Raw genomic sequence first — 15446 nt, 5'->3', positions numbered from 1 at the left:
TTCCCCGAGCAGGTCCTGTGACTGCGGCTCACAAATGATGACAGCGCAGGACGTGATGGCTGCAGAGGAGTACTCTGTCTGTTCTTCAGACACAGACGAGGAGGCTTTGAGTTCAGGGCACAAAGAATATGATCATGTTTTGGAGCTGAATCCCTTTGATGGACTGCCGTACTCCTCCAGATTTTACAACTTGCTGAAAGAAAGGAAAGAGCTGCCCGTGTGGAAATCAAAGTGTGAACTCATGGACTCTTTGGCCAAAGGTCAGTTTGTCATCATCAGTGGTTCTGCCAAAACTGGCCGAAGTTCTCAAGTGAGTATTCGCTGTGGAAACAATTGCATATTTCACAGAAGCATTAAAGCCCACTTAGGATCTAAGACGTAAACAACCTCACTCCCTTATTTTGAAACAGATTCCCCAGTGGTGTGCCGAATTCTGTCTCACGGTCCGTTTTCGGCACGGCGTGGTGGTGTGCACGCAGATCCACGCACAGCAGGTGGTAGATCTCGCTCTGAGAGTGGCCGACGAGATGGATGTCAACATCGGCCATGAGGTGGGGTACAGCATTCCCCTGGAGACGTGCTGCACTGCTGACACAGTCCTCAGGTGCAGAACTCTTTGTCAGATTCTTCTCTTTGTGCGTCGCCACACGTAGCTGAGCCACCCCGCCTTTTCTTTATGCTCCTAACACAAGTGAACAAAAGGCTCCAGGGGCCTCTTTTCAGGGGCCCCTCTGCAGCTGCCCAGCTCCCTGTCTGCACACATGTCCCACACCCTCCTGTGCACTCTCTCATAAGTCAGCCAGCAACAAAAGGACTGTGCACATTGATGGGCGAGTGATCAAATGAAAAGATCCACTCGCTGGATTCATTATCAGAGTAAATTAATGTAACCGGGGCAAAGCTGAAGTGCAGACGAAGTGTTTTTCTTTAAGATGTGGTGCTGATGTGAGCTGGGGGGTCCTGACTGTAGTCTACATTCCATTCAGAATACAGATAGTCCATGAGCCAGTCATCAGTTTTGACCTAATCGGTACTGCTTAAGGTGACAGGTAGGTAGGGGTCAATGAAGGGTTACACAGAGGTCAAATTTAAAAACACTCCAATCATGTTGAAAACTATACCACATTATTTGTCTGATCATAAAGATTCCAAAGAGGTATAGTTTGGACTATCTGTGACTGAAAGTTATGGAGTTATGGGGTAAAAACAGCAAAAATGGTGACAAAGGTGAGTTCAGTATGTACAGGTGTCAAAAGTTAGAGTTGCTCCAATTTCAGTAAAAAAAAAAAAATGCAAATTGTTGGTTGAAATAAAAGGATTAATAAATGGAATAGTTTTGACTGTGTTGGATGTTTGGTCTCCAAAGTAAAGGTCAAACAACGAGGTCAACGTCCATGTGACGTATGTTACTCTGCAACATGATAACTAAGTATGACACATGGTGCAAACTATTCCTTTTTAGAACCCTATTAACCCAAACAATAATCTGCATCACTTCTTAGTGAAACTGGAGCAACTTTAACTTTTGACCCCTGTACAAACTGAAACTGACCTTTATCACCATTTTTGCTGTTTTTACCCCTTAACTCCAGAAGATTCCATCACAGATAGTCCAAACTATACTTCTTTGGAATCTTTATGATCAGATAAATAATGTGGTATAGTTTTCAATATGATTGGAGTGTTTTTAAATTTTTACCCCTGTGTAATCCTTCATTGACCCCTACCTGGGTACAGCTGCCACCCTGAGATGGCTGTATTACATTTTTGTGTAGGCCATGATACACTGAGGCTGGATTCTAAGTGTCGTTTTGTCACTTTAAGTGGTACAATAAACCTGCTTGGCCCATTGACTAAGACTCGTAATTCAGCTTTAATGTCACTGCTGCCGCCCTTATGTGCACGTACGTGCTTCCTCTGACGTGCACCTCTTCTCGCTGTCTGCAGGTACTGCACAGATGACATGCTGCTGAGGGAAATGATGTCAGACCCTCTGCTTGAGCGCTACGGTGTGGTACTCATAGACCAGGCCCACCAGCACACTGTGGCCACTGATGTTCTCCTGGGACTCCTCAAGGACATCGCCCTGGATAGACCAGAGCTCCGTGTGGTCATCCTCACTGCAGCTGACCCTGGTCCAAAGCACCTTTCCTATTTGAGCGGGTCGGCTTTGAGTCAGATCCACCTGGAGAACGCGGGTGTCGGGGAGGTGGTGCACAGCAGCACTGCTGATGGTTACTTCTGTTCTGCTCTCCATCTAGTGCTGGAGATCCACCGCTCCAAGGACCAGGGAGACATAGTGGTGTTTTTGGTGACGCCACAGGTAAAAATAAATAATGAAAGATGTCACAGGACTGATGTATACATACCTCCACACACCATGTCCCAAATTTTTTGCTGATCAGTATATGCTTTAGATCATCTATCTGGGCTTCCTGGTTGTTGAAATGTACAACAAAAAAGCTGTTTTCTGGATCATGTTTTCTTTGTCTTTTGAACAAACAACTTCAAAATCGAATCACTTCTAAATGTCTATCAAATTAATATTCCCACCAAGTTCGACCCATCTGGGCTTTTTGGTTGTTGAGATATATTTTTCGAGCCACTTTTTACTTGACTGACTTCTGATGAAACTATCACTTCTAGATATCTATCCAAATAATATTCCCACCAAGTCTGAAGTAAATCTGTCCATCCTTTTTGAGTTATGTTATCCACAGACACACACACAGACATGTGAAAACAATACCCAGCTGTCCGGTTTGCTGATGCCCCGGGTGATAAGTAGCCAGAACACTCAGAGTGTAGCGTCTGCACCTTACATCTTTAACACTGATTCATGAACACTTATTACTGGTGACTCAGTGATGCCATAATATATGGTTCTGTGAGGCCCCGATGTTTCATCAAGGGTTAAATAGTTATGACTTTGACCTTTCAAGGTGACTCAAACTCAAAGGTCGTGTGACCAAAAGAAAGTTGATATGTGACTTCATAGTTGTGTTTAATATCAGGCACAGGCGTATTTTTACACCTTGAAATAACCATTCTAAATATCCTCTATACGTAAGCATTGGGCCAAATGGTTTGACCTTGACGTGTGGTGTGTGACCTTGATTTTGAACTCATTCTTCTCAAAACCACATTGTCTTTGGCTGACTATTTATTCCAGCAAGTTTGGTCCAAATTGGATCAAACAAATTATGTTATTTTGTTCATGAATGGACAGAAACACACACTGAACTTTTTTTAAGTTGTCTTTATGGGGTGTTGTGAGTACAATTTTGAGGGAAAAAAAATAATTCACTCCATTTTGGAATAAGGCTATAACATAACAAAATGTGGAAAAGGTGAAGCGCTGTGAATACTTTCTGTATAATAACAAAACGTAATTGACCTCTGAGTGACCCTGTGAGAACGTCTCCCGTTTTTCTGTTTATTCTCTGACAGGAAATAGATCTTGCTCGTGACATCTTATGTCACGAGAGGCACAATTTGCCGTCTGATCTGGGTCAGCTCCTGCCTGTTGCCATCCATCCTGGACAGACTGGAAGACTACTGCACGTGGGTGAGGACAAGTCGGGCCGGACCCGCAGAGTGTTTGTTACCTCAAGCCCAAACGAGGAGTTCTTCTGGCCTGTTAGCTCAGTACGCTTTGTCATTGATACCGGCCTCGAAAGAAGATGTGTAAGTGTAACTACGTGTACATGGTTGTAGTACCTCCCGTAACCTAGCATGTGACCCCACTGACCTTTACCTTCACCACAAATCATTGGTTGACCTTGCCAGGACAATTCTAAAGTCTACATCCGTATATATGTGCCTTGTTTGGTGCAAATTTTGAAAAAAAACAAAATTTAATTTTGGCCTTTGACCTACCTTGATCCCAATTGCCTCAACCCCAGTGATTGACTGTTGGCAAATTGGGAATTCCACAACCTACCGACATGCGTGTCAAGTTTGGTGCAAATCTGAGTGCAACATTTAATTTTGACCTTTCACCCCAATGACCTTGACCAAAATGATTGACGCATGGTAAATTTAATCTTGCCTATGCAATTTCAGAACTCACCTACACATGTGTGCCAGGTTTGGGGTACATCATAGTCTTCATAAAAATAAGAAAATTTACTTGTGAACTCCATGACCTTTATTAAAGCAAACCCTTGAACTGTTACACTTCTCCTGTTGACCTTTACCCCATACCTAATTTGGCGGAAATCAGTCAAAAGACCTGAGAGCAGTAGAGGAACAAACATTGCTCAAATGATGGCATTTTATACACACATATATATATAGATATAGATAGATAGATGTTTGTGTGATATAATATTGACTGAGGGTGTTGAAACAGTATAAATCAATAAATAATGGCTAAAATGCAAAGAGCATCATTGTGTTGTTTGCTGCTGCAGGTTTACCATCCGAGGATTAGGACAAACTCTGCTGTCATTCAGCCAATCAGCATGATCCAAGCCACGAGCCGCAGACAGCTGGCAGGTCGGCGAGGTGAGATGTTGGCGTTGAATAAACACTAAACATGTATCCGACCCTGGCATCGGTGTGTGAGTGCGTCTGTGTGAATGTGAGGCATCATTGTAAACTACTTTGAGCTTCTGATGCAGATGGAAAAGCGCCATATAAATGCAGTCCATTTACCATTTATTTGTGAAGCATGTGAAGCTCTGACCGCCTTGTGTGTGTGTCCTGCAGGAAAATGTTTCTGTCTGTACCCAGAAACCACAAAGCTTCCGACGGCGATCCGGCCGTGCATCGTGGAGTCTGACATCACTTCCACTGTGCTGTTTCTGAAGAGGATGGAGATCGCAGGGCTGGGCCACTGTGACTTCATCCACAGGCTGGGTGAGATCTGTGACAGAATGCTGTCTGATTGGCTTGACAAGTGTTACTATGAAAATAGAGCAGCATCCTCGGGTATTGAACCAAAACATTTTGCATGCTATTTGTTTATTTATTTGCCATGATGTAACAAAGCTGGGTGGAACAGCCTCTAAGTATGGTGACCAATAGATGCCACACGACTCTAACAAATACAGAAAAAAGTCTCGAACGGGTACTTGCATAAAAAATAAAAAAAAAAATCTTGCAAATTGAGCAAATGCTTGCAAACACAACCAAATAAAGCCTGTAGAGCATTTAACATTTTACTTTACTAACATATCTGGTGCAAAGTCACACAACGCTTACAGAAAACCTGGGAGCGCTGCAAGTAACAACGCAACAGAAGCAACACAAAAATAGGACTTTTACCTCCAAAATGCTTAATGAACATAAATGTCAAACCATCAAACATATACAAGTAGTAAAACATTCAATAAAGTCAAATAATAAACTTACTAAGTTGTGCCAATCAGATATGTGTTGTAGTCCTGTGGGCAGAAAGTGTTGCCAGTACTTCTGTGGAAAAATGCAGCATGTCTGTTTCTGCAGGTGTTGTGTGAATTTGCAGCAAACAGTTCAGCAAATTAAATTGTTGCATGCGCCGTATGTTATCCATGTTTACGTTCTCTGTTTGCAAGTGCTTTTGCAATTTGCAGGACTTTTTTAATTCAACTGCCTGTTGTTGAATTGATGCAGGTTTGCATGTTTTTTGGTTTACTGCATTTGCTAGTGTTTTCTTAATTTAGATTAGATTAGATAGAACTTTATTGATCCCTTAGGTTCCAACAGCCAGTGTTGCCACAGTAACTTTGAAAAGTTACTTTATTAGTTTCTGTAAACAGCTACATTTTATTATTTCATTAGCAGCTGTGGACACCTTGGCAGCAGCTGCTGAAAGTAACTAATAAAGTAACTAGTAATCTAACTTGGTTATTTTTAAGATTAAGTACTAAGAAAAGTAGCTATTATTTACTTTGCTGATTAGGTACTTTGCTGATTACTCAGTTTTAAGAGTAATTAAGTTAGATTACTAGTTGCCTTATTAGTTACAAGTTGTTGGCAGCTCCTAATAAACTAACTGTATAAAGCTGCTAATGAAGTAACTGTATAAAATAACTAAAAAAGCAACTTTTCAAAGTAACTGAGGCAACACTCCCAGCAGCATTGTATGGCAGCACACAGGGAAGAAGCACACAGAGTATCAAAAGTGAAAGTTAAAAAAAAGTTTGCAATTATAAATATAAATACACAAATATAAATATCAGACATACTGATCAATACTGGTTTACTGGCTACTAATGTTCCTCTCCTTTCCATCCTGTTTTCCTGTTACTCGTTGTCTTCCTGTTACAGCTTGAAACTGTTGTGGCCTTTCACGGCCACCATAATTTAGTTTTAGCTATTCCATGACTTTTGCCAGGGGATGTATCATTTCATCTTGTTCTATTTCTAGTAATCTTGCTGCTGATGATTGAATTGATTCACAGCATAATAAGAGTTTGCACACCACATATTTTCATCAATAATGGAATTTTCAGTTTTCCTGTTCCCTTTGTTTCAACAGAGGATCTTATTATTATTATAGGGCAGCGAGCCGTGCCTCAGCTGTGCTGACAGCTCGTTCAACAAGCATCTTTTTAGGGCTGACCTGCTTCCGTTTGTCTTTGTTCTACAGATTCCCCCAACACACACACACACACACACACACACACACACACACACACACACACACACACACACACACACACACACACACACACACACACACACACACACACACACACACACACACACACAGAGCTTCCCATTAGCTGATAATACTGGTGGTGGTGTCAGCGCAGATGATAATGATGACAGCTAGAACCAGAACATTTCTTTGTGTGCCATTTCGAGATTTGTCTAATTTGTCTTTGACTGCCTGTTGTCTTCCACCGTGATTTTCATTTATTTTTTTCTTAGAGGTGTGCACACTTAAAGCTACAATGTGAAGTTGCAGATTGCATCATTACGTCACCTGTCACGATATTGTTTTCCTTCATGTTTTCACTTCTTTGTCAACAGGGATTGTGTTCTCTTGTGATAAGCAACATGTAGGATCCTCACTTTAGCTCATAGTAGCAACCAGCAGACACTGTTTAGGGGAGCAACCATATATTCCCGTCTCGGCCCCGTCAGCCGGTGAGAAATAGCAAGAAAAACAAGGTGCAAGAAAACAAGAAAACCTGAGGGCCACTAAGCCACTTATTTTATTCGATAGTTTATAGATAATCCTGCAGTTAAAAAATATAAACTATGCTAGGCACATTGTTTAGTCTAGCTGGAGCTAGCTAAATATTGCCAACATTATTTTTCGTTACATTAGCCTGTACATCAAACACTGATGAATTACTGTCTTATTCAGACATTTCCATTGCTGCAATTAAACATTTAATTATTAGCTTTTGCTGAGATTTATTTTTCACAGTTGCTGTTTTTCAAAGCCGTTAATGTGTGTTATTTAAAAACTTTGTGAACCCAGATCCTGAAGGTCTGATGCAGGCTTTGGAAGAACTGGATTACCTAGCAGCTCTGGATAACGATGGCAACCTTTCTGAGATGGGCATCATCATGTCCGAGTTCCCGTTAAAGCCACAAATGGCCAAGACGCTGCTCGCCTCCTGTGAGTTCGACTGTGTCAGGGAGGTGGTCATCATTGCCGCAATGCTAACAGGTAACACGTTAGCCTGAAATAAACGTACATATCCTGTAATGGAGATTTTTTTTTTTTTTAGTTTTTACAGATTAGAATACAAAAATGTTTCTGTAAGTTAGTAGGTAGGTCTGGATTTATTTTATGTTGCATGGTCTCTCACACTGATGTCTCACAGCGCCATCCTGCTTTTTGCTTCCGCCTGTGGACCTGAGGACTGAGGCAGCCCAGTGCTGCATGAAGTTTCAGCACCCAGAGGGCGACCACTTTACCCTCATCAACATCTACAAGGCCTTCAAACAAAGCCAGCAGGATCTGTGTGAGTCTATAGCACCAATGTGCTTCATGGCCTGATGTTTATTCCCAGATTTTGTAGCATGAATACAGGTCAAAGCTCAATTTCATTTGTGCATGTCTATGTGATAAATGTGTACGCGAATTATTGTCAAAGACTTTGCTCAGAAAAGTGTGATGTTGGGCTCATTTTGATTCTAACTGCAGCCTTCACTGGGCCAAAACATGTGATAACGCCACAAGGACTTCATGGATCGCGACAAAACGTGCTGTTGTAGATTATAACATGCACAAGTTTGAGGCTGTGCTTGGTGGGACGTTACTGCCGGTAACTGTCGTCAAAGTGATTACCATATTTTTAAGACTACGAATCACACAAGAACATTAGTAACCTCTGGGCAAAAATGAGTAATCAAGACTTAATGCATAAATAAGTCACACCAGCCTATAAGTCGCATATATTTTTGAAATGTGATGCTACCACTTCATGCAACAAAAAGCACAATTAATTTAATTAGAACATTACTTATTTATAATAAAGCAAAAAGCATTTGTAAAAGATTTACCTTAGCTTTGCTGAAATGTTGTTGCAGTTCTTGTTGTCTCACAGTCCAAAAAAGTGTTGTGCTGAGTAGCAGTAAGGTTGTATTACCTTTTTATTCCAAAGTATGATCTTTCAGTTTGAGAGCATGATTTCTTAAAGGGCATATCTCACCCCAGTCAACACTCTTTTAAAAAACAATTGTATACCACATTATAAATAGCTTATTCCAAGGTCCCTCTGTTTAAGAAGGGGGACCGGAGGGTGTGTTCTAACTATAGGGGGATCACACTCCTCAGCCTCCCCGGTAAGGTCTATTCCAGAGTATTGGAGATGAGAATTCGACTGATGGTTGACCCTCGGATTCAGGAGGAACAGTGTGGTTTTCGTCCTGGTCGCGGCACACTGGACCAGCTCTACACGCTCCATCGGGTGCTCGAGGGTTCATGGGAGTTCACCCAACCAGTCCACATGTGTTTTGTGGATCTGAAGAAGGCGTTCGACCGTGTCCCTCAGGGCACCCTGTGGGGAGTGCTCCGGGAGTACGGGGTCCGGGGCCCTTTGCTAAGGGCTATCCGGTCCCTGTACGACCGCAGCAGGAGCTTGGTTCGCATTGCCGGTAGTAAGTCAAACCTGTTTCCAGTGCACATTGGCCTCTGCCAGGGCTGCCCTTTGTCACCGGTTCTGTTCATTATTTTTACGGACAGAATTTCTAGGCGCAGCCAGGGTGTAGAGGGGGTCTGGTTTGGGAACCACAGAATCTCGTTTCTGCTGTTTGCGGACGATGTGGTTCTGTTGGCTTCGTCAAATCAGGACCTTCAGCGTGCACTGGGGCGGTTTGCAGCCGAGTGTAAAGCATCCGGGATGAGAATCAGCACCTCCAAATCCGAGGCCATGGTTCTTGACCGGAAAAAGGTGCTTTGCCCTCTTCAGGTCGGTGGAGTGTCCTTGCCTCAAGTGGAGGCGTTTAAGTATCTCGGGGTCTTGTTCACGAGTGAGGGACGGATGGAGCGTGAGATCGATAGACGGATTGGTGCAGCATCTGCAGTGATGCGGTCGCTGTATCGGACCGTCGTGGTGAAGAGAGAGCTGAGTAGGGGGCAAAGCTCTTGATTTACCGATCGATCTACGTTCCAGCCCTCACCTATGGTCATGAGATTTGGCTCATGACTGAAAGAACGAGATCGCGAGTACAAGCAGCCGAGATGAGTTTCCTCCGCAGGGTGGCTGGGCGCTCCCTTAGAGATAGGGTGAGGAGCTCGGTCACTCGGGAGGAGCTCGGAGTCGAGCCGCTGCTTCTCCACATCGAAAGGAGTCAGTTGAGGTGGCTCGGGCATCTTTTCCGGATGCCCCCTGGACGCCTCACTGGAGAGGTGTTCCGGGCACGTCCCATTGGGAGGAGGCCCCGGGGAAGACCCAGGACACGCTGGAGGGACTACATCTCTCGGCTGGCTTGGGAATGCCTTGGGGTTCCCCCGGAGGAGCTGGGGGAGGTGTGTGTGGATCGGGAGGTCTGGGCGGCTTTGCTTGAGCTGCTGCCCCCGTGACCCGACTCTGGATAAAGCGGAAGAAAATGGATGGATGGATGGCATCTGAAAAATGCACGACAGATTCATAGCCATTTTTATCCATAATCATCACATAACATCTGGCACCAACTTGTAAGTCACTCCGCCTATGTCCAGTTATAGTCCACTTCATGACTTTCACCACTACACACAGTGAATCTGGTTGCTTTTTGTCTATAAATGTAATATACCTTTCAAGTCAGATTCTTATTTTGCGATCAACATATGAATGTCTGCCTATTTGTAACCCGCAGTGTGTTCAGAAAAAAAAAAAAACATCACATACGTCTCCATAAAATTGAATCATAATAATAAATAAAAATCAGTATTTTCTTTATTTAATTACAATAGTCAGGTCATTTGATATTTCATTTTCCAGACATAAGCACTTTAAATATACTTGTTCTCTGAGACAAACATTATTCTCATTAAGTCTCTTCTCCTGCTCCAGTATGAATCACAGTACCTCATTCAGTATGCAGGAGCAGCTTGTCACATGTATAGACAGTACCATCTTGTAGCCATGGTTGATAATGCAGTATTTTTTATTTATATATTGCAGGACTTCTCAAATTATTAAACAAACATTAAAAACAAAACGCCTTATAATCTGGAAAATAAGATATGTTCCTATTGTTATGACTCCTTTCGTAGGCTGCACTCTAGAGAAGTGGTGTCGGGACTACTACCTAAACCACAACGCACTGCTGACAGCTGACGCTCTTCACACTGAACTCATGGATACTCTGAAGAGGATCGAGCTGCCCCTCTCTGCGCCTGCCTTCGGCTCCCGCAGCAACACACTCAACATTAAGAGAGCCCTGCTGGCAGGTTTCTTTATGCAGGTCAGATGGCACAACTTTATGACATCATACTCAGATTACATAAAAACTCTTTAAACACCATGAGTGGATTGAAGAAAACTGTATGCTTTGAAATTAATTTGAATTTCTGATTATAATAACAGTATATGAGCATATTGTATTTATTGGAACATATATAGTGGAAAATCTTGATGTTGGGAGTGGCTGGTCTAGAATTTGCTCCCATGGAGCACCTTGAGATGACCTATGTTATGATTTAACACCATAAATAAACTGATTTTCTTTTATTTAATCAGGTAGCACAGGATGTGGATGGGTCAGGGAACTACTTTATTCTGACCCACAAACACATGGCACAGATCCATCCTCTGTCTGGCTACGGTGCCAAAAGCCCAAAACTGGGCCTCCCAGAGTGGGTGGTGTTCCACGAGCACTCATTCTCCGAAGATAACTGCCTCCACACTGTCACGCACATAACGCCTGAGTTGTAAGTTATGGAGCTTGCTGACATTCTCTTTGTGTTTTTAATTATTACCTGATAAACAACAGTTTTCCTTTAAGTTGGTCCTGCAGACTTGAGACTGGTCTTGTTTGTATCCCACATCCTGCTCCAGCTTTAAAATACTAGAGGATGACATCAAGGTGAATGTGAGGCATTATTGTAAAGCGCTTTGAGCGTCTGATGCAGATGGAAAATTGCTATATAAATGCAGTCCATTTATTATGGATCCTTCAAATGTCTTGAGAATTTAAATTCCACATCCAGAGACTGTTTCATCGAGACCAGGTATTAATCGATTTCCAAACAACACACGAGACTATGTACTTGCACTCCACTTTTAGGTTCATTCAAATGGCACCACAGTACTACTTCTACAATCTACCACCAAGTGAGAGCAAAGACATCGTCCAGAACATTTTGCATGGTGCACCACCTCCATCCAAAGAGGACAGCCTGCAGTTGGTGGAGAGTGAACCGCCGGTGGAGCAGACCCACAACCGCTGCATCATACAGTGATGGGCTGGCTCACTGTCGCCATGGTGATGATGGAACATTGTGGACACAGGTTATTTAAGATGTTATTTCCTCATTTGCATGTTGTTGTGTGTAGAATTCTATGTGGTTTAATGTATATGTATGAATGAAAAAGTAATTACTGCCAAATTAATTTTTAAAAAGTGGAAAACATGATTTCTGAACTGGTAATCATTTTCTTCAAATAAATAAACGTTCATTTTTTTTCTCCCCAACTGCTAACACATTACAATAACACTGTATAAATCAATACAGTAATAAGCATTAACAGTGAATTAAGGCTTAATTGTTTACTAATTATTTGGAGTGTTCATATCAAATTTTTTTAATATTTAATAAATATGCTGAACACTATTCCTAAATGATTACTAAACACAGTTAACTGATAAATACTTGTCAATATAAACTCACTGTAAATTGTTACCTTTCCATTTATTTTTGCTAATGTTTCTTAAAATATATTCTACTTCAAACTGATAGCAAAATATCAATAGGTAATTTTGAATTTTAATTACAAATCAGAACAATTACAGCAGTTTGTGACACATTTGAAATTTGAATATTTTTTCTTCCCAAAACACCAGCTGTTTGAAATACTGACATTTCTATTTAACAAATATTTTTAACAATAAGCAACATCTCATGTCACTTAATACGATACCAACCCAATAGAGCGCTTCGCTCTCAGACTGCAGGCTTACTTGTAGTTCCTAGGGTTTGTAAGAGTAGAATGGGAGGCAGAGCCTTCAGCTTTCAGGCTCCTCTCCTGTGGAACCAGCTCCCAATTCAGATCAGGGAGACAGACACCCTCTCTACTTTTAAGATTAGGCTTAAAACTTTCCTTTTTGCTAAAGCTTATAGTTAGGGCTGGATCAGGTGACCCTGGACCATCCCTTAGTTATGCTGCTATAGACTTAGACTGCTGGGGGGTTCCCATGATGCACTGAATGTTTCTTTCTCTTTTTGCTCTGTATGCACCACTCTGCATTTAATCATTAGTGATTGATCTCTGCTCTCTTCCACAGCATGTCTTTTTCCTGGTTCTCTCCCTCAGCCCCAACCAGTCCCAGCAGAAGACTGCCCCTCCCTGAGCCTGGTTCTGCTGGAGGTTTCTTCCTGTTAAAAGGGAGTTTTTCCTTCCCACTGTCGCCAAGTGCTTGCTCACAGGGGGTCGTTTTGACCATTGGGGTTTTTCCGTAATTATTGTATGGCCTTGCCTTACAATATAAAGCGCCTTGGGGCAACTGTTTGTTGTGATTTGGCGCTATATAAATAAAATTGATTTGATTTGACTTAACATGGTGTTCAAGCGCCATGCATTATAGTTTTGGCAAAAATGTAACAGTTGTGTCTTTCTGGAAATTTTAAAAATCTATAATCTGGTGCCAGAAGTAAATAATGTAATGTTGTCAATATACATCTCAATCATTATCTCTTTTTTGTTGGGAATTTCCTTGCAACTCCATTTGCAGATCAGGTGACACCATGTGTGTGGGTTTTTTTTTTTTCTTTTGTATAGGGGTCGCCATGTGTAGCAGTAATAATTACGACTTTTGTCCTCGCTTTGCAACATCATAAAGTGAGAATACTTAATGAACAAATCTTATCTCAGTTTTCAAAACCTGAATGGAAAAACTTAACATTTAAAGGAAACTATCACAAAAACGTTGCCGTAATTTCACCAAGACTGAGTTATATCATCGAAAAATGATCACAGTTGTTTGGCACAGGGAATAACTCCAAACATTTTATTTTTGTCAAACCACACTGTCAGAAACTTACATTCATGTAGAAAGTGCACAAATGTGGATAAGCAGAGTTTGGATTGTCTGTTACCAAACTATTGCAGGCGGCTGTCGGGAACACTGATCTGTGAGCTAATCGGCCTCACTTCATCCTTTATTCACAGCTTGATTATTAAAATTAGACATTGACCATCTGGGCTGGATGATTCAATGTTATTTCAGCAAAACGTCCTTTCTTCAGAATTTACAAATATCTCTACAAATATGTACACGTCATAATTTGTGTTAAGTAAATGACAAAAACAAATAGTGAGCCAACACTGTCACAGCGCTGCCGGAGGCTGTGCTCCTGAATGTAGATGCTTGTAAATCATTGATCTGTAGACGTATGGCGGGGGGCTGTCGTAGTCTTTTCTGCTGTTCTTAGGTCATCATGAATTTGCACTTCTTCACCTGTTTGAGGGGTCAGCTGCTGCAGCAGCTCCATGTACAGTGTGATACGATTGAGGAGTGGCGCATTTTTCTCAGCGCGCAGCAGCTTTGAGTACACATTCTTGTAGGTTTGGAGCAGCTCTTCATCCTTACTGCTGTTAAAAACACAAAAAAGAAAAAAATTTAAACTGTGAGAGGCCACGAGGAACACAGCTCATGTGTGAGTGTGACCGTGTACGTGGTTCTTGCTTACGTTGGTTTCCGTTTGACTGTTGTCATCATTTTGATCAGCTGTAGCAACAGGAAGGAGAAGCTCGGCTCAAACACACCGATTAACTTCTTGACTTCCTGGAGGTTGAGGCCTGAGATCTGAGCAGAGTCGACGTCAGACGACGCTGCTGGTTCCTCTGGATCAGGTTCAGTCAGCTACAAAACACGTGGAAAACGAAGTTCAGACACTAGTAGTCAAGTTCACTATGTAACTTAGTTGGCTTTTTGGGGTGGAGGGGGGCGTTCAGAAAACTATACATTTTTTGGGAGGTTTATTGTCTAAACACATAGAAAACCAATGTTTTCAAAGTATTCACAGCACCGCACTGTATCCATATTTTATGTTACGGCCTTCTTCTATAATGGATGAAATTCCTTTTTTCCTCAAAATTCTTTTGGTTTTTACAAATTTATTAAAAACAAAAGACCAAACAAAGCACGTGTACGTAAGTATTCACAGCCTTTGCCATGAAGCTCAAAATTGAGCTCAGGTGCATCCTGTTTCCACTGGGCATCCTGGAGATGTTTCTGCAGCTTAATTGGAGTCCACCTGGGGTAAATTCAGTTGATTGGACATGATTTGGAAAGACACACACCTGTCTACATATAAGGTCCCACAGTTAACGGTGCATGTCAGAGCACAAACCAAGCACGAAGTCAAAGGAATTGTCTGTAGACCGTAGAGTCACAATTGTCTCGAGCTACAAATCTCTGGAAAGGTACAGAAAGATTTCTGCTGCTCTGAAGGTCCCAATGAGCACAGTGGCTTCCATCCAGACGGAAGCCACTCCTTAGTAAAAGGCACATGGCAGCCCACCTGGAGTTTGCAAAAAGGCGCCTGAAGGACTCTCAGACCATGAGAAACAAAATTCTCTGGTCTGATGAAACAATCATTGAACTCGTTGGTGTGAATGCCAGGTGTCATGTTTGGAGGAAACCAGACACCATCCCTACAGTGAAGCATGGTGGTGGCAGCATCATGCTGTGGGCATGTTTTTCAGCAGCAGGAACTGGGAGACTAGTCAGGATTGAGGGAAAGATGAGGCAATGTACAGAGACATCCTGGATGAAAACTTGCTCCAGAGTGCTCTTGACCTCATACTGGGGCGACTGTTCATCTTTCAGCAGGACAATGACCCTAAACA

At 42.2% G+C, this 15446-nt stretch overlaps 2 protein-coding genes across 4 annotated transcripts in view; one reads left to right on the top strand and one right to left on the bottom strand.

The window, feature by feature from the left end:
- The first annotated feature begins 52 nt into the window (after positions 1–52).
- dhx32b (DEAH (Asp-Glu-Ala-His) box polypeptide 32b) overlaps positions 53–15446 on the top strand; it is a 24441-nt gene continuing 9047 nt past the window's right edge. The window contains exons 1-11 of one of the 2 annotated variants that reach the window (XM_034184707.1): positions 53–310; positions 411–604; positions 1948–2323; positions 3451–3687; positions 4416–4509; positions 4714–4863; positions 7421–7612; positions 7770–7910; positions 10649–10839; positions 11115–11305; positions 11662–11875. In XM_034184707.1, coding sequence (XP_034040598.1) covers positions 56–310; positions 411–604; positions 1948–2323; positions 3451–3687; positions 4416–4509; positions 4714–4863; positions 7421–7612; positions 7770–7910; positions 10649–10839; positions 11115–11305; positions 11662–11836 — 2196 coding nt within the window. In that variant the 5' untranslated portion in view covers positions 53–55 and the 3' untranslated portion in view covers positions 11837–11875. Of the gene's footprint in view, positions 311–410; positions 605–1947; positions 2324–3450; positions 3688–4415; positions 4510–4713; positions 4864–7420; positions 7613–7769; positions 7911–10648; positions 10840–11114; positions 11306–11661; positions 11965–15446 lie in introns of those variants that run through there. The other variant, XM_034184706.1, reaches the window with a different exon arrangement.
- edrf1 (erythroid differentiation regulatory factor 1) overlaps positions 13572–15446 on the bottom strand; it is a 16180-nt gene continuing 14305 nt past the window's right edge. The window contains exons 24-25 of one of the 2 annotated variants that reach the window (XM_034184704.1): positions 14285–14457; positions 13572–14186 (exon numbers count right to left, since the gene is read on the bottom strand). In XM_034184704.1, coding sequence (XP_034040595.1) covers positions 13970–14186; positions 14285–14457 — 390 coding nt within the window. In that variant the 3' untranslated portion in view covers positions 13572–13969. The remainder of the gene's footprint in view (positions 14187–14284; positions 14458–15446) is intronic. The other variant, XM_034184705.1, reaches the window with a different exon arrangement.

Source organism: Thalassophryne amazonica, chromosome 13 (assembly GCF_902500255.1).
Source record: "Thalassophryne amazonica chromosome 13, fThaAma1.1, whole genome shotgun sequence".
Classification (NCBI taxonomy): Eukaryota; Metazoa; Chordata; class Actinopteri; order Batrachoidiformes; family Batrachoididae; genus Thalassophryne; species Thalassophryne amazonica.
This window is presented reverse-complemented; position numbering and strand designations above follow the sequence as displayed.